General features: G+C 36.5%; 1 protein-coding gene across 1 annotated transcript; it reads left to right on the top strand.

Annotated features, from left to right (window-relative positions):
- The first annotated feature begins 5,469 nt into the window (after positions 1 to 5,469).
- LOC129737971 (uncharacterized) lies at positions 5,470 to 23,163 on the top strand. The gene is made up of 2 exons (XM_055729145.1): positions 5,470 to 5,797; positions 22,352 to 23,163. Exons 1-2 carry the CDS (start codon positions 5,756 to 5,758, stop codon positions 22,688 to 22,690), a joined length of 381 nt encoding a protein of 126 aa, XP_055585120.1. The 5' UTR covers positions 5,470 to 5,755; the 3' UTR covers positions 22,691 to 23,163.
- Positions 23,164 to 24,018: the final 855 nt, after the last annotated feature.

The following is a 24,018-nucleotide window of genomic DNA, read 5'->3' as shown; positions in this document are numbered from 1 at the left end:
CATGAATGGAAATCGATGAAATTTTCAGTGAAACTACCGTATAATAAAATGTTCACATGTTAAAATTTTTGTGATGTTCTGTCAAGAGGTTTTTAAGACAGCGTCCAATGAAGAAAGACTTTAATTTTGGGCAACACATGTGCCATCTATAATGCATACTATTAACCACTCTTTTTACAAATCAAGGTTATTTTTGATGAAGTTGCTTTGCAGAGAAAACGGTCGCACTTGGATGCAGGCTTCTTTGTATTTTTAGCCATTTATCGTGTCAATTGCTATGAAACACTGTATGATTTGCAGTTTCCTGCTAAATTACTAGTCATAAAATTTTCAATTTTTTCTTCTTGGTTATGCCCGGGAAATACAGGCGACACCTGTCAACGAAAAGTTTCTGGTTGAAAACCTGCCAAGTTCATTTTGCAGTCCATTACAAAAATTTTCAAAATATCTTCCCACTAGGAGTCCAAATATTTCGCGCACAGTTTTACCACCGTATTTTGTTTATTTCGCCAGTCAAGCCTGTTTATAAGTCAGCTAGATGATCCAGTCAGTAAAATTTCATTTTTATCACTTCCTCTATTGGTGTTTTCGGATTGAGCTTGAAAAAACTTCTTACATTCCTAAACTTCATGGAATCAATCATTTTCACTATTATTCAAATTATAGCTCACTATAGGATCCTCTAGGACTTCTTAAACGATTTACCGTGTAAATTTTGGTGGAATAGTTGATTTTCAGCCGTTTTTGGTTCACCCATTGGGACTTTTCTGGATTTTTCTCGAACCTGTTCAAAAAATGTTGTCATTGAACTTCAGTATTAGACGCTATCTCAAAAACCGCTTGACAGATTGATGCCAAAATTTGCACACGTACATATTACGTTTCTAGGTAGTTTCACTGGAAATTTCATCGATTTCCATTCATGCATTCAAAAGTTATTTACAAAACAAAGTGTTGCTTTTTTCGAATACACTCCTTATGAAAATTATGGCATAGCATATGAACAACCATTTAATTTACATTTTACTTATATATCGTTGGTCTCAGCCGGTAGCTTTTGTTGATTCTATACTCATACATATGTATATCCAAGACCACTTCCCATTTATCATTAATTCTTACGTATTTGTATGTTTAAAGATACTAGATATGTACTTCTGGCGCTTCAAATATGCGAGCAGTTTACCTTCAACTCTTTCGCGCGTACTATCGGGGTAACGGAAGCTAAGGTGCTTGCTAATACTAGTTTTTTTTTTAATTGAAGTTCTATTTCGGACAAAAATGGATGTGATCTATTGAATGCAATATGTTGAAAATTAAAATAAAATCTCTTTCTTAGCCCTTGGATAGATTATTTTCTCAGTTTCAAGCGAATGGAAATGGAAGTGGATCTCACACTATAGGACCACGGCCTGCTGAGCTGCTCATTCATTAACCGGCCGATCAAAGTAGACCTCATGAAATGCGAGAAAAAGCATCGACAGCCTTCCTGGCTATGTTTGCTATGTTTGAAGGGTAGCTACTAACCCCAACATTTGAAAAGGTAGTAGACCATAATTAGAAGCAGTTCTGCTGAAACGACCCAAAAGATGAATGGTTACAATAAATTTATTAAAATAATAAAGCATCAAGTTCCGGCGATCAGTCCTTTTGTGCCAAGCCGAGAATGGAAATCGATCCATTCATTCAGCAGTAGATCGCTCCGATGACTCAGATATCCGCCCCGTGAACTTGAACTTTATGCTACGAGGTAGGTAGATCGAATTTGACTGACTGACTGACTCCAGCAGTCAGTTACCTTCCTATGTATTTGTCGAGCGCGATCGACCTGTTCCACGGAGGAAGTCCGAATCATGTGATGAGGTCACACCGCTCAAAACGGATCAATGACTGCTGCTGAGACAACGCGCGGTGTATGGATGCTGCCAATCCATTCTAATGTTTTAAAACACGTTAGGATAGTTGGATGGTTAGGAACAACAGCTCGAGGCATTCTAAGGTAGAGACTCACCCAGAAAGATCAGTCGTAAATTATTTGCCGGAGGAACATTTTTATGACACTATACTTCGGCTTTTTTTTCTCTTGCAACCGGTTACCCATCGGCATGAATGATGATGTCGTCGATGGTAAGAACAACGATGACGACGACGACGTCAGCCGTTTGAGCCATGCGTGGACGATCCGAACAGGGGCGTAGTTGTTAAAGTAAAGCATCTTAATTTAAGATAACAAGCTTTTTATTTTTTTATCAATTAAAAATCACCAGAGATATACCGAAAGCACAGTAACCAAAATTTCACGGAAAAAACTTGCTGTTTTTGAACTGACCTGGCTAGTACACATGGAAAAGTGAGGCAACTGCCAATACGAGTTAAGAAAATTGGTTTTGAGTTCGATGCTTCCTCTCCCGTCGGTTTGAGGGGATGAATAACGCGAAGCGTTAAAATTCTAGAAAAAAAGATTTAAAAAAAACTCTCACGTCGGTTTTTTTTTTTAAATTTTATGTTTTGCTTGAACGTTTGCATGTCATCGTAATGCATCATTTTTTCGCATTAAAATGTTAGCCCAGTCAATTATGTCAGTGAACAGTGGTAGTAAACATTGTACATATCTAATTTTAGGTAAAAAGTTAGCATCAATCGGTAAATTTCGCAAACTTTTCTATGGGTGTAGCTGAGAAATTAGATGTTATTGTGAAAATCCGCGAGCATCATCATATTCTTATCCTCTGGAATCTATAAAGGTTATTATAAGTGAACTCTTTCCTATCACATACTTGTAAGCTTATCAGTACTCAAATCAGCCACCAGAGACATGAATGACTAAAGGGTGATACGGTCAAAATTTGGACAATATCAAATTGACGTATTTCTTTCAATTTTGCATTTAAAAAACCTAAGACCCCTCATTTTGAAGGTGTGTGTGTGTGTAGAATGTTGCTCCTATTTTGATTTTGGAATTCACTCTTCAGTTGTCAAAATGCCGTCCAAGGAAGAAGAGCAGCGTATCTAAATTTTGCTCGCGCATCGCGAAAATCCGAGCTACTCGCACGCAAAGCTGGCAAAATCGCTAAAAGTTGCCAAATCAACCGTTACAAATGTAATTAAAGTGTTTGGGGAACGTTTGTCGACAGCCAGAAAATCTGGATCGGGGGGAAATCGAAAACCGGAAGCCGCTGAGACGACAAAGAAAGTTGCCGGTAGTTTCAAGCGAAACCCTAACCTCTCTCTCCGATATGCCGCAAATAAGCTGGGTGTATCGTCTACAACCGTGCATCGAGAAAAAAAAACGAGCCGGACTATCGACTTACAAGAAGGTAGTGATTCCAAATCGCGATGATAAACAAATACGACGGCCAAAGCGCGATCCCGGAGGCTGTACACGACGATGCTGACGAAGTTTGACTGCCTGGTAATGAACGACGAAACCTACGCCAAAGCCGACTACAAGCAGCTTCCGGGACAGGAGTTTTATACGGCAAAAGGAAGGGGAAAGGTAGCAGATATTTTCAAGCACATGAAACTGTCAAAGTTCACGAAGAAATATCTAGTTTAGCAAGCCATCTGTACCTGTGGCTTGAAAAGCAGCATTTTCATAGCTTCCGGGACTGTCAACCAAGAAATTTACGTGAAATAGTGTTTGAATAAACGTCTGCTGCCTTTCCTGAAAAGTACTACTGTTCCGTACTGTTTTGGCCGGAATTGGCATCTTGCCATTACGTTAAAAACGTGCAAGTGGCTCCCAAGGATAAGAACCCTCCCAACACGCCAGAGCTCCACTCAATTGAGAAATACTGTGCGATTGTCAAGCGGAACCTAAAGAAGACCAAAAAACTGATAAGGACGAGCATCAGTTCAAGGCAAACTGGCTTTCTGCGGCGAAGAAGGTGGACAAGGTGGCCGTACAAAATCTGATGGCAGGGGTTAAGCGTAAGGCCCGGCAATTCGGATTTGGAAAAGCGGAAGCCAAACTGAATATTTTTCCTGAATTTTAGAATTAACTTGAAAAAGAAATTTAATTTGATTTTTTAAATATACGATTTGACCGATTTACACGCGTTTTCCCTTGACCAAATTTTGACCGTATCACCCTTTATGTGAATGTTTATAAATTAAACCTTAAAGTCATGGGCAAATCGAGTAGGCATCGGAATGTTTCAGCAATAGACAGCTGAGTAATCCTGCATTGTTGAATCAATCTCATGTGCAGGCTGATTCATCTTTGAAATTGATTCTTATTTAACAAAATGTAATATTCAAATATCAGTGACATGTAAACTTTTAAGACAACATAATCAACAACAAATTCGCACATTTTCAAAACCATTCATAATCATAATTCAGATCCATGATTCGAAATCACGATTCTAATTGCTGATTCAGAATTTAGATTGAGCACCTTTATTTAAAATCTAGATTCAGAATTCGAATTCAAAATGTACAAGGAAGAATCAAGATATCGAATCAACATAATCAACACCTTGTTTCATTCAAAGATTGTTTTGAATCGGAACCATGAGTCATCCTAGAATAGGTTTACCGAACTTCGTTTTCTTGAGTAGTGAATGTCTCACAAAGGTTTTTTTTATCGAATGGTTACAACTACAGAATCTAGCATAATCCCGATGCTGTCTAGTCTAGTCTAGGGGTACTAGTGAGCGTCTTAGGATTCAGCTTCTCTCTCGACTGGCGTCGTCCAGGCCAAACGACGTCGTCGTCCTCACACTGCCTTCCAAACCAAATCGCAAACGAATGTTGAAGGAAAAATACATACCTACAACAACAAAAATAACGTCGCATTAACTCACCCTCCGCTTATGACGCGATAGTTTTCCACCCTTAACACCTCCTGGAAGACTAATGTAACCGCCTATGCGTCGCATGTTGAGTCGATACAAAAAGAAAAAAAAAGCTGTTTTTGATGCTTTGAAACATTGAAAAAATCATCAGAAGAAATTTAGTTTGAGCAATGGATGAGGCTTTCATCAAAGTTATACGGCTGATTTATTTTTCACTAAAGCCGTTTTATGTCTTTTGAGGAATAAGCTTAAGTTTTATGGTTATCATCCTCCCCAAACCAATTTCTCAGTTGCTTTCTTTGTTAATCGAAGACGAAGAAACCCGAAGGAAGCCACAAGTTGTTGCTAAACTTATATATTTGTAGATTTACTCAACGCGTGCTCACATTAGTTCTGTTCAATGACACGCTTATCAAACCGTGCAATAACGATGCACCTTCGTTGATAAGGTGCTCCATGAGGTGAAATGACTAAAACATTGTTAGGTACACATCGACACAGAAAAAGCTAGCAGTCACTTTGAACACTTTGAACTGTCAGTGGTGTTAACACGTCCAGAACGCGCCGAAAGAGATGCTACTTTTTTGTTCGGAATCGTCCATCGCCTCGCTGTGTTGTTGATCCAAGAGTGCGATGCAAACATTCGCGTTCAGTTAGTTTCGCGCCAACCTTTGCCACGTTAAGTCCGATTTTATTTTATCGCGTAAAAAGCGGTCGCGAGTGTCGTTTGCAATTTTTGTCGTTGCTGCTGCCTGTCAGTTCACGGTTGTTGTTTGATCTTGCTGTCGGCGTTTAGTGAAATCCACGCCAAACCAAATCAAAGCGCGTTCGTTCGTTTCTAAACGGAAAATCATCTGTTGCGTCTCGTTGCGGACACACCGTTTTTCCGTAACGGAATTGTGATTTTTGTGTGAACTTGCACCTGAACGACATCCAAAAGAATCCAGCTGGGAAAAATGGCCGTCAGCAAGCTGTCTATCATCAAATTTCTGGAGCTGGTAATTATTGCGATTGACGATGCTTGTTAGATAAGAGGATTTGTTTTTTTTTTGTTTCAATTTTGAGAGCACCATTATCGGAGAACGCCTAGACATTTTTGGACTTCGATTAGTAATTTTGAATTGAACTGGAATTTGTCAAATGGAAACGATACTCGCCTGAAAAGGGTGTTGGTGTAAAGTAGGCTTCTGATAAAACACTTTTTGATAGCCACTCGAATAAATTCACCGGTCGATACTTAAATGATTATCTCGGATAATCTCTGATACTAATCGTAAATAAGGCATTCAGGAATCCTCAAACATGTAAATTTGGTTTTTATCCAACTTTTTTTTTTCAATTTTTAAATTTGGAAATTCAATTTTTTTTAAAATATATGTTTTTCCGAAAGCCTACAGCTAACACTTCTGCTGATGCTCTTGAAGTTCTTGGAAGTTATTGACTTAAAGTGAAAGTTCAAGGTTTCAGATTTTTTTAGTGTAATTTTTGTGTTCATATTACAGTCATTTTGTGATATAATTTGGATTTGTTCTACAAAACCCTTGAAAAAATAGGCTTTTTCGCTTACTTCTTTCAAAAGTTGAAATGTGTTTGTGTTTTTTGAAAATTCTCATTTTTTACGCCTAAATGTATGCAGATTTTTTCTTCGAATGAATCCGTTCTTAGCTTAAAATGGAAAAAAATCAATTTACAAAACAGAAAATGATTGCAACTGATATTTTCAGGTTCGATAGTTGAACGGTATCATAAATTTGTCTCAAATAATATTATAGCAGCGATTGGTCCTAGAATAAGTTGAGTGATTAAAATTACCGAGACGTTCGAAAATTTTAAAAAAACATCAATCACGTTTGATGCTCCTAACAACTGTAAGTGTTCTACGAAAAAGAAATCCTTTCGAGAATATTTAAAAATGAATAAAAAAAAGTGATCAAAGTTACCCCTGTTCAAAGTATTTTTATCAGCTAGATCAGGGGTAGCCAAGATTTTTATGTGCTGGCTCTTTAAAGGGCGAACACGAAATTATTGCGACACCGAAAATGTCATGCCAATTTTCTTATAAAGTTTAGAATTAAACCAAAAATTTAGTGTAGTTTTATACATTTATATTTACTTCAAAAATCAAAAGAAAAGTTAATCGATGGAGCTTTGAGTGTAAAATTGAACGCATTTTCGCTTGATGCCCTCCATCAAAGTCTTTGCAGTGCTTCTCGTCTTTAACTGTCTTCTTGCTCTTCCGAAGTTCCCGCTTCAATATTTCCCAGACTGCTCCACCGGGCGCAGATCCGGACATTATGGCGGGTTCATGTCCTTTGAAACAAAATGGACAGAATACCACTCCAGGACAGTTTCAGAATAGTGATGCCATGATGCCAAATCTGGCCAAAATAGCGAAACTTCGTCGTTCTGCTGCAAGAACGACAAAAGGCGCTTCTCGAGGCACTCAGATTTGTAGATCTCGCCATTTACTGTGCCCTTTGTCACTAAACGCTCACTCCTCAGTCCGCAATGGCAGATGGCCTGCGAAACGAGATATTTGGAGGCGAAATTCGACATTTTCTTCTTCTTAAGTTTGTCGTCCACATCGAACTTGCTCTTGCCGGTGAAAAACTCCAACCACGAAATTTTGCTTAAGATCGACTTTTATATACGTTTCGTCGTCTATCACACAGCAGCCATATTTTGTCAGCTTCCGTGCCCGAGTTTTAGCTGTCGGTTGTTGCCGCTCATCGCGGTTTGGGAAGTTCTGTACCTTGTATCTATGAAGTCTAGCTCTCTTCTTTGCATTCTGGACTTAGCTCTGCGACATGCCGATCTTTTTAGCCAAATCACGGCTTGAGACGTTGGGATTTGCTTTAATCACCCGCTTCACTTTTTCCTCCGTCTTTTTGTTTTCCGGTCTCGGTTTTCTTCCTGCTCCTTTGCCGTGGTCCAACGTCAACCGCTCCTGGAACCGCTTCAACACTCTGGAGACGGTTGAATGGTGAATTTTCCACATTTTTCCCAACTGCCGATGCGACAGGTCAGGAAATTTGAGGTGTTTGGAAAGAATTTGTTCTCTCGATCGCGTTGGTTCACCTACATTTTCATTGGATCGAAAACACGACTTCGAGTTTGACAGCATGTAAACAATACACATTGATGAGAAAGTGTGCAAAATTTGGTTGATTTTAACCCAATGGTAAAGCCAGCGGTTTTGGCGTAGTGGTTAGAGTGCAAGTCATCTACGCTAAAGTTCATGAGATCGAATCCCGGTCATGGCATACATAGTACATTTTCTGTGGACTGGTGGTTTTAGCATTTGTAAAATGCTAGCCATCATAACTTCGAAAAATGTACGCTTAGAGTTAAGGAAAGAAGATCTCTTCGAAGAAACATGAAGTTTCACTGAGATCCTATTAGTGGTATGAATAAGGTTTAGCAATTGCTTTGGTAGCTTTTACTAAGCTCGAAATCAATCAAAGCAAAAGTCCAAAGTGTTTGCTTAGTTTGGTATGAATAAACATATGCTTAGCGGATGTGTACTAAAGTCTTAGAACATAGCTTTTGCTTCGAAAAATAGAGCTATCCAACCAGCAGAATCTGAAGTTTTCTAAAGTAAAATGAAAGAAGACGATCAGAAAATTGAAAAGTACGGCTAAAGCAACCTTGAAGTCGACGAAGCGGGTGGTGGGTGTAAGAACGACCGGATTTTTTTGTTAATGCGTGCTCGTATGTTGATGTTTAGAGAAAAATGAATACATATTCGAATATTGTCAAACAAAAAATGGCCTAAATTTAATATTTATCATAAGCTCTCCCACATGTATTCGAATCGGGATAATCCGATGTATAAAAAAATAAGCAATAGGCGCGCATTTTAATTGAGATTTTTTTTTTAAATCTTAGGATTATAAAAAAATATATAAAAATGAGAGATCTGTATAATGTTTTAAATTATTACAATTTATTTCTTACTTTGAGCCAATTGGGACTTCTTCCACTATAGCCGGATTTTTTTAATTTGAAATATTTCCTAATTGATTTGTTTATTGTCATCTTAGACGAATGATTTTATACGGATTTTATAACGACAGGAATATGAAAAAAGTTGGGTTATCACTTCGACTTTTCTTTATCCATGTTGAAAATACCTTTTTGAATTGTTTTGAAGTGAAATATTGCTAATTTGATAAGTTCATGACGTTATTGAAGAATTTTTTATTGGAAAAGTCTGCTACCGAGCATGCTTAGAAAATAAAGCAATTGCTATGAGATTTGTCGAGCAATTGCTTCAGATTTGAGCTTTATTCATACCAAACTAGCTTGTTCTAAAAGTAAAAGCTCCTGACTGAGAAAACAGCTGTCAAAAAAACTTTATTCATAACAACCGAAGCAATTGCTTTAAGCGACTGCTCGACTGCTCGATTCAGTCTAGCAAAAGCAATTACTAAGTTTTTTTCATACCACCCTATGTGTGTGTGAACGTTTTTTTTTAATCAAAAAAGTTATTTCGTGTTCGCCCTTAAATCAAGAAGTTTTTACAATAGAATTTAACAGTTAATATTTACGATCCCCTTTTCTGGCACTGACACTAAACTTGAAATCTGAGATCAGTTGTGTTATTTTTTTCCCGATCAAATGCATATTTTCTAAATAAATGCAAAAACATCAAACAGTTCATATGGACGATCCCTTTAAATGACCCTGAACTTGGAATAGAAAATAATGGATTGTTGGTTTACCGTTTTACAAAACTCCCGATTGCTAATTTTCTTTCTAATCCGGTGCATAATCATGACATTATTGCAAGAACCATTTTTTCTGACTGACTATTGACTGTCCCCCAAAACCCCTTTGTGCGAATTTTTGCAACCACGAAATTATTACACAAAACAGTTAATATGGACGACCTTTGTTTGAAACTCCACTAACCAACGGAAATTGCTTCTTAATACCTATCTACTGTAGCATCCCAGTATCTTTACTCTTTAACCATGAGAGTCATTTGAAAAGCAAGCTTTCAGCATCATCGATAGCAATCGCTAACATAACTGAGCTCTCTAATATCTAGAGATCACTAATGTCAGTTATGAATCAATCTCGGATGAACCCTGAAATAGGCCGTCCGGGATTCCACATCTATCTTTAAAAAAATATATCTAGGATATGTAGGTCCTACATATAACAATAATTTTGAAATACTGTTTTTGGTCGAAATTCGAAACGAAATCCCAGTGATAATGTATTTATTGTTAAACTTATTTATGAGTCGACCTGTTTCATATCTATGCAATATGCTACCTACAAGTATCCTAAGAAGGACTTTTATAAGTATGCTATTTTAAATTTTTGGTAACTTCGCCAAAATTCTTTGATCATCTAAGTAACAGGAAACGTTTAAATTTTTAAAAAAACGTAACAGGAATCTGCGCCGTAGAACGTTGCCGTACCGATTTTTTTTTCCAAATTAAAACGTCCTGTGTCTCATTTCGAGATGTATTAATTTCACCACATTAGCCAATCGTTCCAATCCAACGAAGAGGCAACCATCATCATCGCCATCAATATTCAATCGACCAGTAAGTTGGGCGGGTTATAAAATTAACTCTGTTCCCCCTAAAATGTCTACCAAGGACCGGGGGAACATCAGCCAACTTTTCCCCATTTCTATTCTACAAACTCATCTGGTTCGAAGGTGGCGGCAATGATGAGTTTTGGGACTAAGACGTTTAAACAAAAAGGAAGTAACGAAGAAGTGAGGGGCTCCAAGACACATGAGCGCGCAAGGTTGTTCGATTTATTTTGCATATGCCAAACTGACTAAACTAAATATTTGGTGAAAACCGTGTGGAGCGAAACCAGGAGATTTGGTCCATTTGAAAAATCGAATCTTTGGCCAGGCGAAACGAGCCGATAGGTCTCGATTAAACTTGTGGGGAAGGCGGTGGTTTGGAAGATGATGTAAAGTAACAGGGAAAATGCAATCCTTCGGAATTGATGTCTGAATCTCAAGGAAACACATCATAACTGGGGGTGGTAAATAAATCTTGGCGTCGGTTTGTCGTTCTCCAAACACTCCCGATACTAGTTAGAAGGAACCAAGCAAATGTGCTCAATAAAAATCGACCTCACTTTTCTATGAGTGTGTGTTTGTCTCGTATCCAAGAAATTAATCGCGGGAAAACTGTTCCACCCGGCGGCGTATGAGAAAATGCTAGAAATATGTCTTTCTCCCCGAAAGATGCTGCAATTGACGCAACAGGAAAAAATGTGGAATTCTTGGCCAATAGGAATGGCACCTGCCATTATTAGTTCCATTAGACGATTTCTGACCTACCAGAAAGCGATCATGGTTTTATGAACTCATAGCAGACATGAAGTCGGGTTGCGTTATTCCTGGAAATTGATTCTGAAGTTCAAACCTGGAATCCGAATCTGAAATCCAAACATGGAATTCCTTTGGATTCCAAATGCTTTTCACTAAAATCTGTGATATGGAAGAGCCAGCCGTTTTTTATCCATGGATGTCGTTGTGATTCTTTTTGCACTCCCCATAGCAGGTTTCAGCATTATAAAACAAAGCACAAACCACGCCGGGAACTTCCGCCGAGTACTTATTCAATCATTTTCCACTGTTAAAATCTAAAGTTATTAGTTTTACTTTGATTTGATGAGAAATTTTGATGGACGAAAACGAAACGCGTGCACAGCCCAAAAGTCATGGCTAACTCCGGTTTGGAAAATTGATTGCTTTTGAGTGACTTATTGATATTTCAAGAAAAATTCATTTTCTATGTGAAAAAACAAATCAAAATCGATGCAATTTGCGGTACAACCCATTCTTCCATATTTTTAACCATATCATAACGCCTTCCAAGTTTTCGCTTTACTTGAATCGTTAGACACTTACTACACTTTTTCCATTGCGGATTGCTGTCGCGCAATGACGTTTTTGAGCCAAAATTGAATTGATTATTTTTTATCAATAGTAATGTCGGGGGATTTTTTATTAATCTCTATGTGCTTCACAGAGCAAAAATTCACGTAAGTAGCGCATGCGTGAAAATCCAGGTGAATTTAACGTTTTTGTTTTCACCTGAGTGTAGTCAATAACGCTACCCTACACTCAGAATAAAACGGAATGTTCAATTCACCTGAAATTACAAGTGGACTCTAATTATACGAATATTTTCTTAATTTGTATCACTGAAAAACTTTAAAAAATCACTTGAAGTTAACTCAGTCGTTCGCGAACAGACAAATAAACTCGATTCACGGAAAAATACATTTAAAAAAAAAATAAACCAAATTGTTTCGGTGCTTTCTATGTGAATTTCACGTAACAAGAATTACTGACAGACTCATTCTCGTAAAAGCTGTGCGATTTGAGTGTTTATCGGGGAAAAGTTGCGATCATTTTACATCAGAACAAGTTTGATGGTGGGCAAATTTAATAATTCACTCTAGTGTGTTGTGTCACCATTGAACTATCTGTAGTTCATAAAGTTTCTAAAACAACAAATGTAAATAAAAACAGACACCACCGCAAGTGGACTTCCTTTGAGTCATTTTGTAGCCGTCTTTGGACAAACATTGAACGAGCAAGATCGCTTTTCTTTAGATTCTCGATTGCGCACCATCGAGTAACACCCTAGGGTTATCATCATAAACCGAAACCATATCGGGTCCGGGAATAAATAAATAAACACACAATAGTAGCATCAAAACTATGTATGACCAATGCATGCATACTCAAAACCGACGCTATGTACCGCTACCGGTTGGAAAGACATTGAACAGTAGAGCCAAAAACGTGATCGGAATATCGGCCTGTTTACATTCGGGAAACAATAAATCTTAACATTGGGTTTGAAGAAGGAGCAACAAAAATTGAAAACCATTGCAAAAAAAAAACAAATAAATTTGATTACAGGATTTCTTGTGGTTGGTAATGTTTGGTAGAACTTTTCTTTTGCCAATAGTTAGTACCGCGGCATCAGTGATCGATGACATCATCCGCTGGATGCTCATCTGTCTTAACCTCTACTAAAAATAATCTATCTACCAGTCTCCTCATGTGTCCCCCGAGCAAGAACTCCGTCGCCGGTACGAGGTTTTCAATCTTTGTTAATGGGTGATGGGGTGATCCCGGTTCGGAAATGTTTGAGAGGAAGAAGACGCAGAGTAAAAACATTGCCTGGCAACATCTGCATTGATCTAGGTCAGTGGTTCGAAAACGGGGGCAGTTGCATCTAACGAAGATCAGAATTATGGAATCCATTAATTGATCTAGCTTAAGCGTGTAGTGATTGGAATTCTGAACTCCTAAATAAAAAAAGAGCTTTTAAATAAAGTTCTGGTAATTATAGTGTTACTACTAGGCCATTTTCGATCAAGAGATTCATTCAAATTGTTTTGCTCATGACTGCAAAATGCATCGTTCAAAAACGATAGCACTCTGTCATTCAATCGAAACCGAAAGTGATTAACTCGAGGGCACTCGAAAGGAGAAATTCCATCACAGTAGCCGGTTGTTTATTACATTATTCAGTCAATCAGTCAGTGGAGTCAGTGTGGCCATTCATTTATTCCCGTATTTAGTAACCGGGTCAAGGCACCGGCTTCGTCGCCTGCTTTTCTTGAGCTGTTTTATTGTGGTTGTTGTTGTGTTAATTCTACTGCAACATTGACAGCTCGTAACGCCGACGTGATCTGCCCACTAAACGAAGCGGAAATTGCTCTCCCATATTAACAACAATATCATCTCACATTTTTTGCATTGTTGACTGACTTGGGATGAAGGCTGCCCAAAGAATGAGCTCATTGCCCGTGTGTCTCATTCTGGACTAATCATATTTAATCTGTATGAACTCATCACACAGGAGCAAAACTGTTGGTGAACGCGGAAAACATCTATCTCTCGTTCTACACTTCACACCAGAGGGTTGGTAGGGAGCTAGTCATTGCCAAGAAATCAAACTTAATAAAAATATAGCACTCGCTGACAGGATGACGCAATGCGCTGATCGCTGATCGCGTTCAGACTTCTAATAGTTTTTCAAATCCCATCACCACCCCAAAGCTAAATGCGCGAAATGCAAATCGAATAGCAAATTTGCGGGTAGTCACAAGTACCATACTATACAGTCAAGTCCCATCACATTATTGGAATGCGTGCCAGCCAAGCGACTCGCACCGGAATTGGCACCGAGCAACTGCACCTTAATGACAGATTGGATAAACTGACGGTGCGAGCGAGGCACATTGGCGATCGTGCCAATAAATTTCAACATAGTCTGGGTGTATCGATCACCGTCTTCGTGTCGCTTGGAAGAGATATTGAGGAGGCGGAGTAGCCCTTGGCTATCGTTGACTTCCCCGTTTTTACACCGTTTTTCTCCAAAAAGAGGATGCCGGTGATTTGTTTCGTTGGAAAACCTTCCTCGTCGTCGATCTAAGGCGAATCCAGATTTGGGAAGCATTTTCGTGCAGGGGTTCTCAGAAAATTCAATTTATAGTATGACTCATAAAAATGCGAGAATCTGTCATAGTCATAAGGTTCAAAAACACTTTTCTTGATGTTAACATAGTAAAAAAAAAACCATTTTAATCATGCAGGCATGTACACAGAAAAAAAATCTGAATCCTTAAGAGCGCTGAAATTGAAAATCCCTAATATTACACGTCATTGAACGCGAATTCATAATGTAAATTTACAAAATCAAAATGGTTGAACCATTAACAGCACTAAAATTTGAATCACACTAATATCACATGACACAGAACACGATTTCATGATGGAAAATTCCGTCATTTATGATGCTTCTTTTTGTTTACATCATATATGATGTAATTTTACAAATTTATATCATAGTGTGAACACTGAAAACGAAATTTATGAATATTACATGACAATGAATACGATTTTCGATGTATTCTTATAAATGGTGATTTCTTAACAGCACTGAAATTTAAAATGAAAGTAACAAAACGTGTATAAGCAAAGATTTTTTTTCTCGTAAAATTAAATTAGACTGAATGTTATAATAACACGTAAAATAAAACCAACCGAAAAAGCGTTTTGATATAACATTCTGCATTAATTTTGTTCATCAGTCGAGTTCCGCGACATTAAGACAGATTCGCTTTTTAAATAAAAAAATACGAGAGCGCAGCGATAGACTTTCTTGGTTTTAGTCGATTTGCTGCAGACAAACAGTAAACAAACACATCACAATTTGTGCTTCACTTGTTTCAGGAGGTTTCAGGCAGGAGAATTTCCAGAGGTAAAGACAATTTAGTTTCATATTAGTAGGATAATTTAATGAAAAATTTATTTTGTTTCCTTTTTCAGCCTTCACTTGGTTGACAACGATGGCCCTGAAAGGATCGCTACCTAAATCTGGACCAGAAACTCTAACGAACATTGCGGCCGTATCGATGGTATCACTCCGATCCCGCCGTAAGTTCGTTCGTCACTTGTGGGTCATTTTCGCTGCCATATTGCACTGCTGTGTTGTTCGTTTATTCGTATCGGTAAGTACTTTGAGTAGATCTTAAAATAAAGCAAAATATGCTAAATAATTTTCGTTTTTAGGTGTCCAAAGTATCCAGTAAATGGTTCGCGATAGGCGCTGCAAGTAGGGCATGTTGTTGGTGATCTTAGTCGTGTAGGCGATGGTGGTAGAGGTCGTAATCGAGACGATTTAAAATGTCGTACAAGACATGGTTACGTCAAAGGAATTCCCGAGATAGCCCAACAATGTGGGCGTTAAATCTATTTTAACGAATGGTGCTGATTTCAATCAGTAAAGTTGTAATTAAGTGCTAATAGTTATAAGTGATGTTGTGTGATATGATGATAATGTTAAGAAGAACATTTAGCTAATTATAAGTAACGATTTGCTCAATAATATCAATACAAATAATGTGACAATTCTATGTTGCTACTTTTTGTTTTATTCATTCATAGAAAATCCCCAAATTACAAAACAAATAAAAGAAGAAAAAGAATTCTAACCGATCGGAAAATTCAGTTCTTTTTTTTGTTACATGCATTTTAATATTACATGCTCTTCAATATTACAGCACTTAATTTTATTGAACGTTGAATATTCACCTGGCACGGAAAATTACGTCATATGTGATGCTTCTTTTTTTTTACATCATATGTGATGTAATTTTCCTGATTTTTTTGGTAGTGTGTAGTTACTTATAGGGCTATGAACAGTTCATTATTGAGCTGAACACCGAGTTTAATGCAATAATGTAATATAAGTGTAATCATGATTTGATACAAATAAAGACATATTTAAAAAAAAAAAAGTGTTCATAATTGCCCCGTGTTTTGAAAAAACATGGACAATTATAAACAATCCACTGTGAATCAGTATGATAAATGTTAAGCGAATATTTATAGTACACTTGAAGATGCATTTATTACTGACTGTAAAATCTCTAAAAACAACATTTTTACTAAATTTACTGTGACAAGGGAGTTACATGATTGAACGTCCTCAGAACAATTTTAAATTCTAAAGACGTGGATATTGTGAGCTGTAGTAACACAATTGATATCTGTAACACATCAAAAAATTTGTAAACATAATTTAAAACCCCATAACGATTTTGTTTTCTATCATTTATATAAATGTGATGAAAACCTTAAAATAAAATCGAATTCGTCTAAATGTTCAATTATTTGAGTGTTATGAAACAACCAAATCAATGAAATAAGTTCAAAATTTTGCTATATGCCGACGAAAACGGACAATCAAAGTCTGGAAAACCTTGAATTTTTGTCCGGGAAAACCGGGAAAAAACCGGGAATTTCAAAATGAAAAAGTTGTAGCCACCCTGGGATTGCTAAAAAGTGAGAAGTCACTCATACATTTTTTGTTTATATTTCGATAAATAATCGACAAAATGAACAGAGGGTCGCAGTTTTATTTTGAAGGAACATCGGAATGATCCCTCTTCCCTAATCATAAATTTCATAAATTTTTGGAAGGGGTAGCAAAGCACACCGGGTCAGTTAGTATGATAAAAATTCAACTATTTTTGAATCACAGCGTGCGAAAATTGACTTTACAAATACAATTCTATGTAAGAAACCACTTTTTTTCAACACGAGTAGACTTTGTCTATGCTGGTTATATGGAGCTGTTAAAGCTGTTTTTTTAAATGGCTTCGTGCACTGTGTTTTTTAAATCCAATACAAATAATTGTCAATAAATATCGTAAAATATTCGTGTATTTACCAAGCCAAATCTGTGCATACCATCTTTGTCAATACACGCGGAATTTTTTTTTCAATTTTTAGATACATAACTGAAATGATGAACCCTGTTTATTTGAAGAAAAAAAAAACGGTGATATGTTCTTTTGTAATTCAATCGTTGAGAAGTTGCCAATGGTCAGTCAATTTGGACCACAGCAGTTCTTAAACATTGAAGGGCGAGGAAGGGGTCTAAAGAAAATACTGTAATGGGATGAAATGAGCTGTAAACAACGTGAACTCCATCCACTCTCACACCCTCCCGAATACCTCATGCTTGTTACTTTTCTTGTTGTTTCGGTTCGGAAGTAGCGAACCGTAACCGTAACCGAATAACCTTTGCTGGGGCGTCGATAAGCTTCGATAAACATGGGGCGTTTGTTTGTCTGATATTTAGTGTAGGCTAACCGCAAATAACGACGCACGCGAAAAAAATGAAGCCTATTAATCGGAGCCGGACTAGGTAATCGTATCAATCGAAGCAATATTCTCCCTAATGCACTGACGACGAGTAGTTTTGATATGATAAGGGATACTTTTGAAAAGTAGTAAACAAATGTTACGATTTCTCTATACATGCTTTACATGCCTTGAGCTCAGATCTAATTTAGGTATGGATTTTCCTTGTTCTACCGCAAAAAAGTCAAGCAATTTCTCTTATGTCTGGTGAAAAAAATCTGTTTGGAACTTGTTGCATCCATTATGTGAATTTTTTACGCCCACAACACTCATCGCATACTCATTCTACATTTGACACTGCTGGGGCAGCAGAGGAAGCAAATAAATTCCGAAAATGTTTGTCGGCCCATGAAAACAAACATCGTAAATGTGGTAGGAAAAAAAGACACTAATAAATTCCTTTCCAGCGTTGTCAGTGATTGATTTTTTTTTTAAATTTTACTTAACTGTTTCAATAACACAGAAAAAACAAAGTTTTTGCAGTTTCTCGTGGAACGCTCAATGAGCAATGCTCATGCCTCGACTAGTTCTGATCTCATCCACTGGGGCATCTAGTCAAGTCAAGTATGAAGTGGTAATCACAGTAGAACACTCATCATTATTATTTTCGAATGATTCATCAAGATCTACACTTGTATCGGTTAACTTTAATCGCTCGTTTGGTTGAATGTTCTATATCACGCCCTCCTCCTCCTCCCAAGACGATTATTTATCAACATACCTACATCAGCAAATGTTGTTGCGGGGACGATCCCATTTCTCGAGGCTAATCGGGTCAAGTTCTTTCCCCGAAACAGCCAAAAAAATAACGAACTTCCACGAAATCCTACCGCAAGGTGTGGCCGCCAATCAACAGAGCCATATTTGGATGACACGTTCCATTTTGATCAAATAATTGGTTGGGTTTATGCATCCTCGGTTGGGTCTTTTCAACTGATAACATTTTAATTCGTTTTTGTTTTGTTTTGCTAAAGTCTAGCTAGAACTTACAACTTACAAACTTACACCCAAAGTTTATAATACATAGGGGAGATGAAGGCATAACGAGCACCCAGGGCATAATGAGCACTCCTTTTTTCTACATAAGTACGTATTTTCTTAAACAAATCTTCATAAGGACTTGTTTCGTACTACCCATAGTATTAATTTTTCAACAAAAAAGAAATATCCTTTTCAACTTTACAGAAATATTAAATAATAACCAGCTAGGTTCTCAAGTGACGAAAATATTATAATTTTTGAGCACCACCAAATAAGCTTTTATGACCTTTAAATCATCTTGATCTGAAATGTACGCACTGCAACATGATCTACACATTGTTTCTCAATTTTCAACATCATAAAATTTTTGATTTTTCACTTTAATCAATTTTAAAACGCGTTTTTATTTTAATTTGCTCACTAGAGGCGAACAGAGCACTTTCAATGAAGGCATAATGAGCATTTTCTGCCGGGGAATCTAGTAGCGAATTCAACTCGATGAAGTCAACTGAATAATAGAGCTACAGCTTGGCTTGTTTCGTCTGTCGTTTTAGCCTATTGATTAGGTGTCGGAGAGGTAATCAGTAGACTCGAGTTCGATTCCTGTTCGAGGAGATTTTTTTGCACATACCATTCATGATTGATTTTTTTTTATTGTTACATTATACGGCTAATAGCATCAAAGCATCATCCGTCAAACAAAACACCAGAAGCATAATGTGTGAGCATGTGTTAATTCTTTGAATTCTACAAACAGACCTAGATTGCTTTGTTTGATGAATCTACGCCTCACCGTTTAGTGCAATCATGATCATGAATGATAAATTAAAAAAAAAATCACCTCCACCAGGAATCGAACTCGAGCCTACTTATTACCTCTCCGACATCTAACCAATAGGCCGAATCGTCAGACGATACAAGTCAAGCTGTAGCTCTATTACTCAGTTGACTTCATCGAGTCGAATTCGCTGCTAGATTCCCACAGAAAATGTTCATTATGCCTTCATTAATGGTGCTCATACTGCCTCGGGGGGTTTCTCACTATGCCTCTACAGTGACTGGTTTTCAGCTTTCGGCAAAAAATTTTAAAATGCATTTTTAAACGTTTTTATCTACTTTTTCAAGAGGCAATAGACTATTTGAGTGTCTGAACAAGAAACAATGATGTTAATCGCATATTACAGCTGTTCTCTATGGTTAAATAAGCATTTTCCTTAAGGTGGCCATTATGCCCCCATCTCCCCTATATTCAAAATTGAACTGAAGAATAAGAATCCAGATTGAATATTAAGATTTAAAATTGAAATGATTTCGCTTTATTTTTCTTTGAATATTGAAACCGCTATTTTATCGACCAGGCAGAAGTCTCAATCTTACCATTTTTACATCTCTAACAGATTGGAAAAAAAACTGGCAACTTGAAATTTTTTGAATATTTTCCAAAATTATGACATGTGTTACACTTTGACAATTTTTGATAAATTTGAAAAAAAATTTAAATTTTAGCATATATTTGACAATCATGTTTGTTTAACATACATTAAAAAAAAGTCTACTAAAAATAATAGAATAAATTGAAATTGTTGCCATCTTGTCGTTTTTGTCTTTATTGCTTTTTTTTTGCAACCTCTTTGAAATTGTAAAAAAAATTAAAAATAAACATATTTTAGACAATTCTGACGCTTTTGTACCAGTTCTCAAAAATTCGACAAATTGTTCCAATTTTGAAAATTTTCTAAATTTGGACAATTTGAACAAATAAGACTGGGCATATAGTCACAGTCCTGGCCCAACCTTCCGGAGCTGTTGCAGCCAGAGGTGCCAGGTGTCCTGATTTATCAGGGTTTGTCTTGATTTTCGCGAGACCTTCCTGATTTTTCAAAAACTCTAGAGTTGTCCTGATTTTCGAAAATTGGTCCCTAAAATTTCCTGATTTGCCCAGATTTTCATAAAAACCTTTCAAATATAATAGAAATTTAAGTTAAACTATGAGAAAATCTAATAAATCTGCCATAAAATAGCTCAACCCATATAAAATTTGGTAATTTTCGATTCAGATGATATTTTAATGGTGTTTTTCGATATGAACTGCAGGCCAGCCAAGAAGCTGCGTACTATTGTTGCATAAATCAAGGCGTTTACAGCACTTGTATTGCGCCTTTAGTTATGCAATCTAAGCAGAGCTGCTTATTATTTTCATGAATCAAGAGGTGTCTTGGAAAATCTTGATTTTTAGCTTCGCGTTGTCCTAATTTTTGACGAAACCACCTGGCACCTTTGGTTGCAGCTTGCAGATCCTGCAAAAAAAAAGAAAAATAAGCAGAACAATCTAAACAATTTTCAAACATTTTCATATGTTCTACAATTTTGCCAAATTTATTACCAGAATGAAGAAATTACAAAAAAAAGACAAAAATTACAAATTATAAACTAACCTTAAATGACCAACACGTATTTTAAATAAGTCGTGTCGTTTTTTTGTCCTTTTTATAATTTTTAAAACTTTTATGTAATTTTTGTAATTTTATTATTTTTTTGTCTTTATTATCATTTATCTATGTCGTAATTGAATTTTATCTAATTTTCGAAATTGTCAAAATTATCGGAATTGTCAAAATTGTCGAAACTGGATAAGTTGTCAAAATTATTGAATTTTCAATTAACAATTCATTTGACCAATTTTGAATACATCCTACTTTTGACAATTTTCTAGATGTTGACAATTTTGACCTATTTCAACCTTCTTATTTTACATATCTACATATCTTTTTATTCATTTCATCTATTCTCCACAATTTTGACAATGTTAACAACTTTGACTATCTTGACAGGTTTGATGCTCATAACTATTTAATCTATTTAGACTATTTTGTTAATTTTTATGAATTTGGAAATATGTATCGGCAATTTTGACAAATTTTTAGAAAATTTGAATATTTTTGCAACTAGGGTATGTGTTTCCCAATTTGGCTTGTGATCATAATTTTGCCATATCGTGTGATTTTGACTGTTTGTGACATTATTTTCCCCTTATCACAGCAACAAAAAGTTTGTTTGTGTAACGAAACATGTGCTTTTTAAATGAACTTAAAATTATATCTAGATTTCGGTAGAATTTCCGTAAAAATCTGATCGATTGATAGTATGTCTTAATTAAATCACATTCTTTGCATTTTTGTTTGAAAAAAACTAACTACCTCTCAAAAATGAAAGATTGAAGGTAAAATTTGGTATTCCGAATATTTTTTATTTTTCTGTGATATTTTATTGACATTTTGGTAAAAAGAATTTTTAAAGGATTTTTGCCAAGAAAATAGTTTAAAAAATTCTATGATATAACTACGAACGCTATTTAAATGTGTACCTAACTTCGCTTTCTAACAAAGTCATAGCATGTTTAAATTGGAATTTTTTATTTACAAACTAACGACTTGTCAAGCTAATAATTTCATCATAGGCAAAATAAGGAACAAACATTGCAAAATTAAAGTAAAGTGTAAAATAAGTTTGAAACTTGGAAACAAAATATAACCTAAGAATTAAAGATAAAGCGATTAAGCCTAGTCATGAAAAATCTATAAACCCATGACAAAGTCTAGCGAAATTAGGCTCATTTATGTTATAACCATTTTAGAAACATTATCAATTTTAATGACTTTTAAAAATTTTTAATTGAGAATTCAGATTCAGAAATTATATTCAGAATTAAGTATTCAATATTAGAATTCAGATTTCAAATTTGAAATTACCAATTTTATATTCAATATTCAAGTTTATAAATTTTAAATTAAGTACAAGTTTTAAACTGAGATTTTTATTGATTCAACTTGATTATTCTTTTCTTCTCCAACAGGCCCTCACGCTCAGCTGCCTGGTGCTGCACTACAAAAGTCTGGGCGAGACCGATGAGCTGACGATAATGCTGGTGTCCGGAACCTTCGTCGGGTACAGCATCATCCTGATCGGCCTGTTCGCTGGGTATCTGATCAACAGTCCGATCAACAAGAAGATCGACATCTTCTTCAGTCTGCTGGCCTGTGCCATGTTCGTCGCTTCCGGTGTGCTGGTCCTGCAGGCCTGGGAAAGTGGTTTCAAAACCGACCGCCGGCGAATGGCTATCTCCAAGGGCTCGCTGGCCATCATCAACGGGGTGCTGTTCTTCTTCGATGCCGTCTTCACCTTCCGGGAGTAGATTTTCGGGGCCGGCCTTTCCCGCATTTTGCGGTCAAAAATGGTTTTGAAAAAACTAAACGGAAAGTTTTGGTGGAACAAACATTTCGGAGATCTGAATTCTTATATGTATAATTTTCTTTTATAGAAACCGTAATGCTAAGACGCTAGTTTTTTAAGATGAAGCCCGAAATATTCATGTACAACATCGTATCGTATCATGGTCTTAATTTGAACAGTTATCATACGATAAAACAAAATGTCCAATTGTGCAATATTCCCGGAGAGTTTGGTTTCAAGTTTGGAAGCAGTAAAAAAAACCTGTAACAGAACGGACAAGGCTTAAGAAACGCTAAACAGTTGTAGAATTTAAGCAGCAAAAATGAAACGGCCAAACCAACAAAAACGTGTGTGAAATCTATGTCAGTAGCTTTTAAAAATCAACCACAAAACAAGCTTGTGGCGCCACCTTGGACCACCGTAGAACCGAGGCGCCATCTAGCGTTCGCTAGTTCAACTAGCGACAGTTTCACGCCCAGGTGGCAGCACAGTGCTTGAATTCTCGTTTTACATAGAAGTTAGGAGAGCACATTTTAAATTCTGTTTTTTTTATCTTTTCTCAAACATCAAAAAGAAACAGCTCCCGTTGGTTTTTTTTTTAAACAACTCTACATATACTCAGATATTTCGTTCGATTAAGTTTCATTTCAGATAACGATTTGTTTGAAATAAAAACGATTTTTTTTCACAAAACCGTTCACGTTTTACTTGTCCGATTCGAATAGAATGTTCCGAAAGTCCATATATGGGGCAACATAGGTTTTTAGAGGGAATAAAACCTAGCTACAATCAAATAAGATTTGTTCAAAGTTCATACCGGCACCGGGAGTCCAGAATGAGCTAGGAGGGTTGCCACATTCCATTCCAATTCATTCCGTTTCGCACATGTTCTTCTTGCTGCTGCTTCAATAGTTCAATATCCCCCACACGCAACTAGATGTGTTGTTTTTTTTTTGGTTCTAATCCGATCGACGAACCATCACAGTCAAAATGCGTATTGGCTAGTTTGTTTGGCTGGGAACGACTACGACTGGCAATTTTCTTTTTTCAAAAGAATTTTGAATTCTGATTAAAGTAATTCTTTTTTAAATTTGAATCCCACTGAAGGTTCAAAATGTAGAGTGTGAATTTGAAATCTGAATTTTAATTTTGAATCTGCATTCAGAGTTAGAAGTTTGAATCGGGATCCTGATTCAAAATTCTGAGTCTGAATTCTGAATCTGAAATATAGTTCTTGAATCTGAATTCGAAATGTCTGAAATTCTGCTTCTGATTAAGAATTCAGATTCT

This window comes from Uranotaenia lowii, chromosome 1, assembly GCF_029784155.1.
Source record: "Uranotaenia lowii strain MFRU-FL chromosome 1, ASM2978415v1, whole genome shotgun sequence".
Lineage (NCBI taxonomy): Eukaryota > Metazoa > Arthropoda > Insecta > Diptera > Culicidae > Uranotaenia > Uranotaenia lowii.
This window is presented reverse-complemented; position numbering and strand designations above follow the sequence as displayed.